Source organism: Podarcis melisellensis (assembly GCF_964234715.1).
Source record: "Podarcis melisellensis genome assembly, chromosome: 7".
In the NCBI taxonomy this organism is placed as follows: domain Eukaryota; kingdom Metazoa; phylum Chordata; class Lepidosauria; order Squamata; family Lacertidae; genus Podarcis; species Podarcis melisellensis.
In genome coordinates this window covers 89,320,387-89,334,197 of record NC_138539.1, presented here as the reverse complement: position 1 = coordinate 89,334,197, position 13,811 = coordinate 89,320,387, and the positions used below count along the sequence as shown (strand labels likewise).

At 43.8% G+C, this 13,811-nt stretch overlaps 1 protein-coding gene across 7 annotated transcripts in view; it reads left to right on the top strand.

Moving 5' to 3' along the window:
- Positions 1–13,811, top strand: part of RALGAPA2 (Ral GTPase activating protein catalytic subunit alpha 2) — a 182,197-nt gene that overhangs the window by 97,883 nt on the left and 70,503 nt on the right. For all 7 annotated transcript variants that reach the window (XR_014170068.1, XM_081917687.1, XM_081917686.1 and 4 more), the window contains 2 exons: positions 7,780–7,917; positions 10,284–10,467. Coding sequence is in view for 6 of the 7 variants with exons in the window: in XM_081917687.1 (XP_081773813.1) it covers positions 7,780–7,917; positions 10,284–10,467 (322 nt within the window). In the remaining variant the exon portion in view is untranslated. The remainder of the gene's footprint in view (positions 1–7,779; positions 7,918–10,283; positions 10,468–13,811) is intronic.

The following is a 13,811-nucleotide window of genomic DNA, read 5'->3' as shown; positions in this document are numbered from 1 at the left end:
ACTCTTCCCAATCTGAAGGCCGTCACTATTTTAAAGTCCTTATCTTCTTCTATGCCCCAGAACTTTGAAAATTCTGATGTTAAATAGCCAGTCAAATCTTCCTGCTCAAGTTCTGGGACAGCTCTAAGTCTTAAATTACTTTCCCGGTTTCTCAATTCAGACATAGACAGATAGGCCTGTTGTTCACTTATCTGTTTACGCAGCGGCTTTACTTCTACACTTATTGCCTCAGCTTTCCGGTTGGCTTCCTCTGCTTTTTCCTTTGCTTCCGTAGCCAATTTTCGATTCTCAGCTGTGGCTTCCTGAAGATTCCCAATCGCTTGAGTATGCTGGGTCACTTGGTCAGTCAATTTGTTAATAGAGGATGTGGCCTGGTCAACTTTTGTCGAATGTTCATCTGCCTTCTTATTCAAAATTGCTAATTGTTCCAAAATCTGATTTAGAATTGTATCAGATCCTCCAGCAGCCATATCCTCTGAAGGTGTCTGTTCTTGTACTTCTTCTGCCACTAAAACAGTCGGCACTGATGACCTACGATGATGAGATGTCAAAATTGTTTGTACTAGATGCTTTGCCTTTGTTTTAGCCAGCCTTGCTCTCCCTGTGCCGCTCATTCCAGTCCCCGTCTACGTGTCAAGGTCAAACTCAGTACAGTATCATGGGAAAGAAATTCCAAAATATAAACAACAAGGCAGTGAGTAATCCAAACAAAATAGAGTTCCCAGAGAGTTATAATTCCAAAGCCCTGTAGAGGGAGTTCCACAAAGTTCAGCAAGAAGGAAAAAGTCTTTCCGCCATTAAAATCCCCCCCATCAGAGGAAAATCCAAGAAAAACCCTTAATCTCTTTAATCTGTAGAGCTCTCTTTCAAACTTTAACTAAGTCTCAAATAGAGTGCAAAAGACAGTTTCTTTGTTTCTTCCGGAGTTGTAACAAGTTATATGCAACTCTTCCAAGTTAGATACAGTTTCAGCAAGTTAACTATTCTTCCTTCCCTGGCAACCCAGGGCTTGGGATTCCACAATTATTTATAAATCCAAAAAATAGAGGACAAGTCCGATCTCTAATACGTTAAAAGTTCCCAAATTTACCTCTTTTACTTCTCAGTCAGGTACTTGGTTATTTGCACGACAGTCCAACCCCTTTACAGTTTGCGTTTCCGAGCGCTTCCCGCTTGTTAAAACTTTTGCTTTGATCTTTAGCAGAGCCGGGAGCGGACTTCCTGGTTGCGCTTCCCGTTTTCAGCCGAATTAAGTTATTTTAGTCCCGAAATTTTAAGTTTCCTTACTCACGGGTTGTAGATTTAAATCTGATGTTCCAAGAAGAAAGGTCGGCGCTCATCGGCAGCAGCTGCGCGGCTTTGCATCCACGGAAAGAGCAATGAACTCACAGCACCGCTCCCCCTTTCACGTTCCGGAGCCCCTTACGGGGTCCCTTCTGCGTTTCTGGGGGGGCTTTAGGCACCCGCCGAGTCCCACAGCCACAGGCTCACTCTACCTGTGGTTTTTCTTGATGGGTCTCCGCTTTATTAGTTTGATTACTTTTTAACTATAATTTTTATATGTTTTTAGCTATCTCTGTTTTTTCCATTTTTGTTTTAATTTTTGTGAGTTGCTTTTGGTCCTAGACCTGGGGGAAAGGCAGGGTATAAATCAGGGGTCGGCAATTTTTTTTAGCAGCGAGCTGGTCTGTCCCTCAGACCTTGTGGCAGGCTGGAGAAGTGGCACCGGGAGGGAGCTAGAAGAAGAGCCTCAGCCCCAGCCGCTCAGCTTACCTTCCTTCCCAGGGGCTGCCGCCGCCACCACCACCGCTTCTGCTTCTTCTCATGGGTCAGCAGAGCGAGCTCGTCCGCTCCGCTCTCTGGCCCACAGGTGCACCAGGGTGGCGGCAGGGGGAGGAGGCTGCGCCTGGTTTACCTCAGCACAGCATGGGGATGTCTCTGCCAATCAAATGCCACTGAGGTAAACCAGGCGCGGTGTTTAAGTGGCCGAGCCATCACCGCTCAGCCTCTTCCTCCTGTTGCTGCCATCGCCGGGAGTCTCGGCTTCACGTCGGGTTCTGGCTTCACAGCGCGGGCCAGATTTAGGACCCAGGTGGGCCTAATCTGTCCCAGGGGCCGTAGTTTGCCAACCCCTGGTATAAATAATTGTCTATCATCTATCTATCTCTTTTCTTCAAAAATATTCTAGTAGACTTATTTACTGACTAGTACACCCGCAGCCTTTAATATCAGTAAGCATACCACTTTTTGGAAGCACTCGGAAGGAAGTGATCATGTCCTCCTGGGTTTCATGATACAGATGCAAAGGAAAGCTGAGTGCGGTTGGACATGCACTCTGGACTTTAGGAAGCCCAATTTCAAAAACCTTTAGGACCTACTGGGTCGTGCAAGCTGGGAGTTCAGTTGGAACATCCAGTGGGATTGGGGACTTAAGGAGAATATACTAGAACTTTTCTCTGAGCTGAACAGAGTACTAAGAACTGTGGTCTGCTGCTTTAAAGAGTAAGACCTGTGCAGTGAAAGGAGACCCCGAGGAGTCTGGAACAAAAGGGAAAGGACATTAGCACATTCTACCAAAATCTGAGCCCTTGAGGCTCCTTAAAGATAAACACCAGGCCTTACTGTACATCTGAACTGGCTTGCCTCATACAGATAAATTATTTCTTTATATGATGAGGTCTATTGTTCTGTGGTTTTGCATTTAGCAGCCATTATTTATTAACTATTGCTTGGCTTGGCTTTTTATTTTCCTGATGGACAGGCCTAACTTAAGATAACAGATTTTAGGATAACATATTCTCTCTTCAATAATTCATTCTTTTTAAACTTATTTTTTGTAGATACAGCATTTGATCACACATATTCATATATAGAGAGATATATGAATGTAGTTTATGAATGTACCCTAATGTTTAATCAGCAGCTAAACAAAATGGGCTCCAGATAGTGCCCATGAAGTAATTCTAACCATTCTCCCACCCCACCCCCAAACAAAACAGCTCAAAATGGATGCGCTTTTTTGGATCTGATAGCTCAATATTGGATGATAATAAACCTACAATTCCTACCTTTAATAGATTCAAGGTTCTAGAAATAGAAAGTCCAGCAACCATATGCTGAAGGTACCAGTAATACTAACAATAACAATAACCACACAGGTGGAAGTGACCAGGAAGAAATTAAAAACCCCACTTCTCTACCAAGTAATAGAGCACTCCTTGCTGAACAATATGATCTGGTGGCTGTAACGGTCAAAAATATCTTTATAGAGTTCAGAAGCATTTCAAATAAGATAAATAGTTTGTTATCTGTTGAAAAAACGTTCCCTCCTAAACCAAACACCAAATAATAATGTAGCTGGTCAACTTTTGCACTCTTCATAGTCAGCAGCTCCCCAAAAGATTCAAATTTAATCCTTCAGGCAAATAGGATAGCCCTAACCATTCACCCCTACAGGAAAAATATATTTCAGTGGAACACAAAAACTTGGGCCTTGAAAGACCTTAGCATGCTATTACATTTATCAGCAAAGGAAACTGACCTATCATTTATTAAAGTTCTATATGCCCATCCTTTAGCACAAAAATGCATTATAACATTTAGGTCAGATAGAATCCCATCTCTGCTCCTAAAGAGGAAAGATTTTTTGGCCAGAGTTGGTGTGTCACCTAACCGAGTCTTTCTGGACACAGTGAAGAAATCTCTCCTGACCCTAAACAACTCTCAGCATGCAAGGATACAACCCAGGGCCATCCTGTCTGACTGAAAACCGTACCTTAAAATAAGTGCCTTTGATTTCTTCCAGCAAAGAACATCAGTGCATCAAGTTACACCTTCCTCCAGTAAATTCCATGGAGAAGGATTATGTTCAAGACCTTCTTAACAATTCTAGAATTTCTGAAGAAGAGCACTTAATAAGTTCATACAACCAATTACCTCAAACTGAGCAAAAAGCTATTTTAGAAAGACTGGGCACATTAAGAGAAAGACTAATAGACCGGAGCAATCCTGAGTTGGACCCAGACTCAGTGGCACCATTCCAGGCATGTCCAACAGGTCAATCGCTAGATGAATGAATGAATCTTTATTTGCGTCAGCCGTTGGCCATAGCAATAAAACAATACGATATACAAAGAATAGAAATAAAGTCAATTATATGAAATACATTTTAGGGTTTTGAATCAATAGTCAAATAGTGGATTTTACTCTGATTGCCCCAGCTAAAAACCTTGCAGCCTTTGCTGTCACCTGCTCCTCTTGATCATCCAAGAGAAAGGATATAGTCGCATCCCTGGATGATTTCAGTCAACCGCACTATGGCCAGGCAGCCTTTGCTCCTCCTTTGCAGCTGGAGCTGAATGGGGCTTTCGAGGCAGCTGCAGGAGAGAGTTGTGCCTCCACTTCTGCCTTCCCGTGAGCTCCAGAGCACATGCTATCAGGAGGCAGCTGCAGGAGAGTGTGAGTTGTGCCTCCACTTTCACTGTCCCGTGAGCACGCGCCGGCAGGCTGAATGGGGCTTGCGAGGTGACTGAAGGAGGGAGGTTGTGCCTCTGCTTTCGCCATCCCATGAGCTGCGGAGCACACGTCTCTCCCACTTTGCTGTGCTAAGGAGGCTGCCTTTGGCTGGGCAACTCTCGCTGGGTGCTGCAGGGCCGCGCTTGTGCAGCAGGGAAAGGGTACAGTGGTCCCCCTTGGGAGCAAAGGAAAGTGGAGTGTGGGGGTTCTGATGCTCCGCATTCGGAATGAGGCTGGATAAAAGGAGAGCACCTTTCCTTCCTCCTCCATACAGAGCAGCCTGTGACTTAATCAGCTGTCGCCTCCATTTTGGCAATACGTGGAAGAAGGCAATGGAATTGAAACACAAATCTGTGCTAAGGAAAGAAAGGGGATTTTCCTGGCCACCCACACCTTACTCCTTGCCCAAATGACAATGGAAGAGTGTGGTAGATCAGTGCCAGTTTTTGATACTGGATAGTAGACCACAGCCTACTTGAAGTTGGACATGCCTTTCCTACACAATGAAAACCTGACAGAACCACCAACGCTATGCTCCAGGATGATTTGATCCCCTTTGAGACACCTTCCAGAAATAATAATACTATTTCTCATCAAGCGCAACAGAAAATTGGTCAGAGATGAGGAAACTGGAGCCGCATGAACTAGGAGAAGGAAACCTGGAAAGGAAAGTTACCATTTCTGTAGAAGTACATCAGCTGCAATACAACCCCCATTGGCTAGTGAATGGACCAATAGAAACTACAAAAGAGATTGAGATTTTTACTGAAAATAAAAAAGGCAAAGCCTCTGTTGAAGATAGTCTCCCTCCAGATTTTTTAATTGCATGCTCTGATTTGTGGACTCCAATTTTTACATCATTATTTTCCCTAATTCTGGAACCCCATCCCCAATTAATGGTTCCTCATCATCCTGGGGAAAAGTGACAAGTGAGGTGCCACAGGCTTCTAGCCTGGGCCCATTGTTGTTCAACATCTTGATAAATGACTTGGATGAAGAAAATGCAGATGACACCAAACTGGAAGAGGTAGCCAATGTCACAGAAGAGAGAATCAGAATTCAGAATAACCTTAACAGATTGAAGAACTGGGCCCAAGCTAACAAAATGAATTTCAGTGGGCACAAATGTAAGGTTTTGCACTTAGGCAGGAAGAACCAAATGCACAAATATAAGATGGGGACACCTGGTTTGCTAGCAGTATATGTGAAAAGGATCTAGGGGCCTTGCTGGAGCACAAGTTTAACATGAGTGAACATTGTGACGCAGCAGCAAAAAAAACCTAATGCTAGTCTAGGCTGCATCAAGGGAAGTAATAGTACCACTCAATTCTACCTTGGTGAAACCACACCTGGAATATTGTGTCAATTCTGGGCACCACAATTTAAGAAGGAAGTTGACATGCTGGAAGGTGTGCAGAAGAGGCCATGCAAGATGATCCAGGGTCTGGAAAGCAAGCCTGATGAGGAATGGTTGAAGGAGCTGAGTATGTTTAACCTGGAGAAGGAGATATGATAATCATCTTCAAGGGCTGTCACATGAAAAAGGGAACTAGCTTGTTTTCTCCTGTTCAGGAGGGTAAGACTTGAAGCAATGGCTTCAAGTTACAAGAAAGGAGATTCCGTCTCAACATCACAAAGAACTTTCTGACAGTAAGAGTTGTTTGACAGTGGAATAGTCTCCCTCAGGAGGTTGGGTGGCCCTCTGTCATACATGCTTTAGTTGCAATTCTTGCATTGTTGGGGGTTGGACTCGATGACCCTTGGGGTCTCTTCCATCCTACAATTCTGTTTTTCTAAAAGATAGCACATCATAAATCTAACAAGAATATGCATTTACATAAACATAGATTATACCCCAAATCTGAAATACTTTTCTGGAGCTGTACAATGTATGAACTCAGTTACTTTTATGCATGTCAACATTGTCCATACATACAGAAGTGAATACGTTATTTTTGGGTGTATAAGACGCCCCTATGTATAAAACAGCCCCTATTTTTTTGAACTCTGCATTAAGAAATCAATATTTTCAACATCAAACAGAATAACTTGTGCAAGTTTTTTTGCAGTTTCACCCAAATCTTACCCCGGGCTGTCAGTGCCAGAGCCCAAACCCCTGTTATCCATATAATCCAGGTGTGCTTAGTACAGGGGTCAGCAAACTACAGCCCCAGGCTGGATCAGGCTCACCTGGGACCTAAATCCAGCCCACGACGCGAAGCTGGAACCCACAGTGAAGCCGAGACTCCCAGCGTTGGTGATAGGAGGAAGAGACCGAGCGGCGGCGGCTCTGCCACTCAAACACTGCACCTGGTTTACGTCAGCGGCGTTTCATTGGCAGAGACATCACTGCGCTGAGGTAAACCAGGCGCGGCCTCTTCCTCCCCCCACCGCCACCTCCCTGGTGCTCCTGTGGGCCAGAGAGCGGAGCGGACGAGCTCGCTCTGCCTACCCACGAGAAGCAGCAGCCGAGGTGGTGGTGGCAGTGGCAGCCCTGGGAAGGTAAGCGCAGCAGGTGGGGGTGGAGGTGGGGAGGAGGACTGCTTGCTCCCCTCACCTCTTCTTCCAGCCTCCCCCCCCCCCCGGTGCCACTTCTCTGGCCCGCCACAAGGTCTGAGGGACAGTGGACTGGACCGCTGCTTAAAAAATTTGCCGACCCCTGGCTTAGTATATCCTGATGGTGTCAGGCACGTTTTGACTTTAGCCTGGTTTAAAGTGGCAATAGCATTAAAAATGGAAAACTTTTTATTAATTAAGAGAATGATCAACCATCTATTCTGATTTTTAAGAAATTTAAATTCGCCAAATATATTAATGTTATAGTAGTAAACTTATTTACATTTTCTTTTATCCACCAATTACATGGAGTTTCAAGCCTAGGTTTCCTAAATAGCTCCTCTGAATCCAGGCTGAGGATCTGTTATTTTTATATTAATTACATATAGCACATACCTGATGCACCAGTATAGTCAGGTATATTCCTAAATAGTGCTCCATATATCTGGTGAAAACTTGCAGTAATTAACATGGGCTAAATTCTGTCAATATTTCTGTGAAGACTTATAGTGGAACAAATATATAAAATCCATTATACATCTTTATTCATATTAACACCAATGGTAACAGACTGACTTTTAGTATCTGACGAATCAGCTCAAGGAAGCATACATGCAGCATTCATTTGCATATGTGGTTTCCCTTACTTTATCAAGGTTTTCATATTTTCTAAGTAGAACTAATGTAATCTACATATTTCTGATTTAGTTTATAGTTTCGTTATTACTTTGTTTGTTGGACTGGTGTATGACATTACCCATGAAAATGCTGCTGGAGCCTGTGTTTACTTCAAGTCTTGAAGATCAACATTCTTCTAAAGCTCCATTGCTTGATTACATATATAGGGTAAGTACATGTTTCTCCTCCTATTGCTTAATTGTGTTGCTTGCTGTGATCAAAGGCAAAATTATTAAGCAGTAAACTATAATATTAGTGGGATATTGTCTGCTTTTGAGCTAGATTTGATTAAATCCATTAATCCTGAAAAATGTTAACTTATTTTGTGTCTTATTCAGATTGCTTGATTCAATGGATTTGAGTGGAAACTAACCCCTACAGTAGCAATAGAGAACCCCAGCCCATGAACCTAATTAAGTCCATTAGGGAGAAATGGTCTCCACCAGCCAATCATCTGACTTCATGTGCTCTTTAGCAGTAAAAGGCAGCATTTCTCCCAACCATGCTCAGTCCTGGGGTGGGTGAAAATTCTGCCTTTTAAGGAGCAGGCAGAGGGTTTATCTCCACTCTTAGCATTGTGGCGTTTAGTGGTAAGATGCAGAAATAAAAATCCATCTGCCTGCTCTTTAGAGAGCTCTCTACAGAACAGGCAGAATGATCTTTCCAGCCACCATTTGTTTTCAAATGCTTCATTTAGGAAAAGCAAAATCTTATTTATAAATGTACTCAAACTATTGGTATTCTCTGTTTTTAAATGGATGCATTATTTTATACGATTCCATATACGATTTTATACGATTTTATACGATTTTATACGATTTGTCCTGGACAAACAAGCCTCCACACGCTTTCAAAGGTTGCTAGGAATTAAACATTGCCAAGCTTTATACATAATTTTATTTTTTTATTCACTGTGCTGCATTTTTAACATTTAATCAACTTTGAAGAAAACAAAATGAGTCGATCAACTGGCATGAGTAGGAACCATGCCATTCAGTGTGTCCACATGATTCCTTTATCTCAAGGGTGGGGTTGGATCCAGCTGGAGGATAAGTGGGCGGAGCCGCTCACCTGACATTTGTGGGCCCATGTTATTGTTTTAATGATGTCTTCTTTGTTTTTGGGATTATACACCACTTATGAAATTTCTGAAATATTAAGTCAGGGGTCGGCAATTTTTTTTAGCAGTGGCCTGGTCTACTGTCACTCAGACCTTGTGGTGGGCCAGAGAAGCGGCACCGGGGGGGGGGAGCTAGAGGAAAAGGCGAGAGGGGCAAGTAGTCCTCCTCCCCACTCTCAGCCCCAGCCCCAACCCTCAGCACTTACCTTCCCAGGGGCTGCCACTGCCACCACCGCTGCTTCTCGTGGGTAGGCAGAGTGAGCTCACAGGAGCACCAGGGCAGCGACGGGAGGAAGAGGCTGAGCGACGGCAGGCAGAAGAGGTCAAGCAGGCAGAAGAGGTCAAGCAGGCAGAAGAGGTCAATCAAACGCCGTGCCTGCTTTACCTCAGCATGTCGTGAGAATGTCTCTGCCAATCAAACCTCCGCTAAGGTAAACCAGGCGCGGCGTTTGAGTGGCAGAGCCGCCGCCACTTGGCTGCTTCCTCCCATCGCCATCACTGGGAGTCTTGGCTTCGCAGCAGGTTCCAACTTCACGCCATGGGCCGGATTTAGGACCCAGGTGGGCCTGATCCGGCCCGGGGGCCATAGTTTGCCAACCTCTGTATTAAGTGATATTGAAATGCTTTTAAATATATAAAGTAAATAAATAATATGGTGTTGGGTGGTTGTAACTTCAGTCTGCAGCTGCGAAGAAAGAATTGAGAGCAGTGTTCCCAATTATTTCTTTGGAGCCCCAGATTCAATTCAGTTTGTGGTTGGAAAAGAAGAATTGAGAGTGCAGTCTTCCGCAGCAGCTTTGGCTTGAACTGCACCATGGCTGATGTCATATTCGACATCAGAGACAGAAAAGTGACCAACCTCTGATGCTTGGTGACCAACCTCTGATGCCTAGAGGTTTTCCACTATTGCTTGGTTCAGACATGACTGAAGCAGAATACACCTAGATCCTGAAAAAGTGGCATCCTGCTGTGATGACATTATTCAGGACAAAATGTTGGGCATGCCATCCCTAATGCAATTGTCCTTTCATTTGAACCTGGAATCAAGTGAACTATCTGAGACTATTCATGCTTTAGAGCCTGCTTCAGGCACAAAGAGAATGGAAGGGTACAGTCTTGGCCCCTGTGATTAGCAGGCAGCATGATGTCTTGCATTTGACCTGGCTCAATGTCAGTGTTAGGAGCCTGACATGCCTTTTTCGGGCCAAGAGACCTGTACCTTCTGTCTGCTTCACTTCAGCTTCTAGCTGAAGCTCCCAATAATAAGTATTTATTTGTCACATTTATTTTTTTTAATGTTTGTGGTGCCATTGGAGGAGTTTTGGATATGGCCAACGCGCAACCTACTGAACAACAGTATAGTGTAGTATTTTCTGTTACAATCTATTTCTCATTTTCCTTTTGCTTTTTCCAGGTCCTGCACAGTTGTGTTCATGGCTCAAACACATATACACAGCAAAGTCATTACCTTTTAAGCCTTGCAGACCTCTCTAGTGATATCTATGATCCATTTTTGCCACTTGGAAATGTTAGGAATTCTGAACCCATGCAGTTTCAGTCTTCTGCGGATCTGAGCAACTTACTCACTGTTGCTGAAGGTAATAAATACTTTGAATAAGGTGGAAAGAATGGTGCAGCAATAAGCCTAAGCTGTAAAACGTTTAAAAACATTTAAAACAATGGAGCTAAAACTATAAAACTGGAGGGTTTGATTAATGCTGCCATTGTCGTCACCATCTTGAATCCAGGATCTACTTTGAAGAACAACAAGACATTTTAGCTTTAATACATTAAGAGACAGTTCTAGAGAGTTGTCTATGAGAAAAGTGGGTGTTTTGCAAGAACTTTTATCTAGATACAACACATTTACTATTTAGGTTTAGCCTACGCTATTAAGATATCAGAAGGTCCATAGCTAGATGGAGGTAGCTTGGATGAGCAGGAGACCTCACTTGTGCATGGTATCTCCACCTGATTGCCTCTATCACTCCAGCACTTTACCCCACACTCCAGGCATTCTGGGGAGGAATGCTTATTTGGAGATACCAGGGAAGTTACCTGGAGCAGGAACTGGCAAGCCACTCCAGTATCCCTGCCAAGAAAACTCCATGGACAAAGACAACAGGCATATAAAAGTTATGACGCTGGAAGATGAACCCCTCAGGTCGGAAGGCATCCAACATGCTACTGAGGAAGAGCGGAGGACAAGTACAAGTAGTTTCAGAGCTGATGAAGTGGCTGGGCCAAAGCCGAAAGGACGCTCAGTTGCGGATATGCCTGGAAGCAAAAGGAAAGTCCAATGCTGTAAAGAAAAATATTGCATAGGAACCTGGAATGTAAGAACCATGAACCTGGGTAAGTTGGATGTGGTCAAAAATGAGATGGCAAGAATAAATATTGACATCCTGGGCATCAGGGAACTAAAATGGACAGGAATGGGTGAATTCAGTTCGGATGACCATCATATCTACTACTGTGGGCAAGAGTCTCGCAAAAGGAATAGAGTGGCCCTCATAGTCAACAAAAGAGTGGCGAAAGCTGAACTGGGATGCAATCTCAAAAATGGTAGAATGATCTCGATACAAATCCAAGGCAGACTTTTTAACATCACAGTAATCGAAGTTTATGCACCAACTACTGGTGCTGAAGAAACTGAAATTGACCAATTCTATGAAGACTTACAACACCTTATAGAAATGATACCAAAGAAGGATGTTCTTCTCATTATAGGAGATTGGAATGCTAAAGCAGGGAATCAAGAGATAAAAGGAACAACTGGCAAATTTGGCCTTGGAGTTCAAATCGAAGCAGGGCAAGGCTAATAGAGTTCTGCCAAGAGAACAAGTTGGTCATCACACTCTTTTCCAACAACACAAGAGGCGACTCTACACATGGACATCACCAGATGGGCAGCATCGAAATCAGATTGATTATATTCTCTGCAGCCAAAGATGGAGAAGCTCTATACAGTCAGCAAAAACAAGACCTGGAGCTGACTGTGGCTCAGATCATCAGCTTCTTATAGCAAAATTCAAGCTTGAACTGAAGAAAGTAGGAAAAACCATTGGGCCGGTAAGATATAATCTAAATCAAATCCCTTATGAATACACAGTGGAAGTGAGGAACAGGTTTAAGGATTTAGATTTGCTGGACAGAGTGCCTGAAGAACTATGGACGGAGGCTCGTAACATTATACAGGAGGCAGCAACGAAAACCATCCCAATGAAAAGGAAATGCAAGAAAGCAAAGTGGTTGTCCAACGAGGCCTTACAAATAGCGGGAGAGAAGGCAAGCAAAATGCGAGGGAGATAGTGAAAGATACAGGAAATTGAATGCAGATTTCCAAAAAAAATAGCAAGGAGAGACAAGAAGGCCTTCTTAAACGAGCAATACAAAGAAATAGAGGAAAACAATAGAATGGGAAAAACCAGAGATCTATTCAAGAAAATTGGAGATATGAAAGGAACATTTCGTACAAAGATTACCATAATAAAGGACAAAAGTGGTAAGGACCTAACAGAATCAGAAGACATCAAGAAGATGTGGCAAGAATACACAGAGGAATTATACCAGAATTATATCAGAAAGTCTCGTTTCCCCCAGGATATCTTGTACACCCCAGGTAGTGCGATTGCTGACCTTGAGCCAGACATCCTGGAGAGTGAAGTCAAATGGGCCTTAGAAAGCACTGCAAATAACAAGGCCAGTGAAAGTGATGATATTCCAGCTGAACTATTTAAAATTTTAAAAGATGATAATAATAATATTTTTTTTATTTATACCCTGCCCTCCCCAGCCAAGGCCGGGCTCAGAGCGGCTTACAAGCAATAATAAAAACAAGATGAATGATTACAACTTAAAAACAAAAATAAAATACAACATTAAAATAATGGAACATTAAAATATTAAAATGTAGCCTCATCGCAGGAGGAGAAGGAAAAGAAAGAAGAAAAAAGAGAGAGAGGGAGGGAATCAAATTGGCTCCAAGCCAAAGGCCAGGAGGAACAACTCTGTCTTACAGGCCCTGCGGAAAGAAATCAGATCCTGCAGGGCCCTGGTCTCATGAGGCAGAGCGTTCCACCAGGCCGGAGCCAGAGTTGAAAAGGCCCTGGCTCTGGTTGAAGCCAATCTAACTTCCTTAGGGCCCGGGACCACTAGGGTGTTGCTATTTATGGACCTTGAGGCTCTCCGTGGGGCATACCGGGAGAGGCGGTCCTAGGCCGTGAAGGGCTTTAAAGGTCAAAAGCAGCACCTTAAATCTGACCCTGTACTCCACCGGGAGCCAGTGCAGCTTGAAAAGCACTGGGTGAATATGCTCCCAGGGCAGAGACCCCATGAGGAGCCTCGCTGCAGCATTCTGCACCCACTGGAGTTTCTGGGACAGCTTCAAGGGCAGCCCCGCATAGAGCGAATTACAGTAGTCAAGCCTGGAGATGACCGTCGCATGGATCACTGTGGCCAGGTCGGGGCGGGAAAGGTAAGGGACCTTTCCCTTATGATGCTGTTAAGGTGCTACACTCAATATGCCAGCAAGTGCGGAAAACTCAGCAGTGGCCAGAGGATCGGAGAAGATCAGTCTGCATCCCAATTCCAAAGAAGGGCAGTGCCAAAGAATGCTCCAAACTACCGCACAATTGCACTCATTTCACACGCTAGCAAGGTTATGCTTTAAATTCTACAAGGAAGGCTCAAGCAGTATGTGGACCAAGAACTCCCAGAAGTGCAAGCTGGATTTCAAAGGGGCAGAGGAACCAGAGACCAAATTGCAAACATGCACTGGATTATGGAGAAAGCTAGAGAGTTCCAGAAAGACATCTACTTCTGCTTCATTGACTATGCAAAAGCCTTTGACTGTGTCAACCACAGCAAACTATGGCAAGTTCTTAAAGAAATGGGAGTGCCTGATCACCTCATCTGTCTCCTGAGAAATCTCTATGTGGGA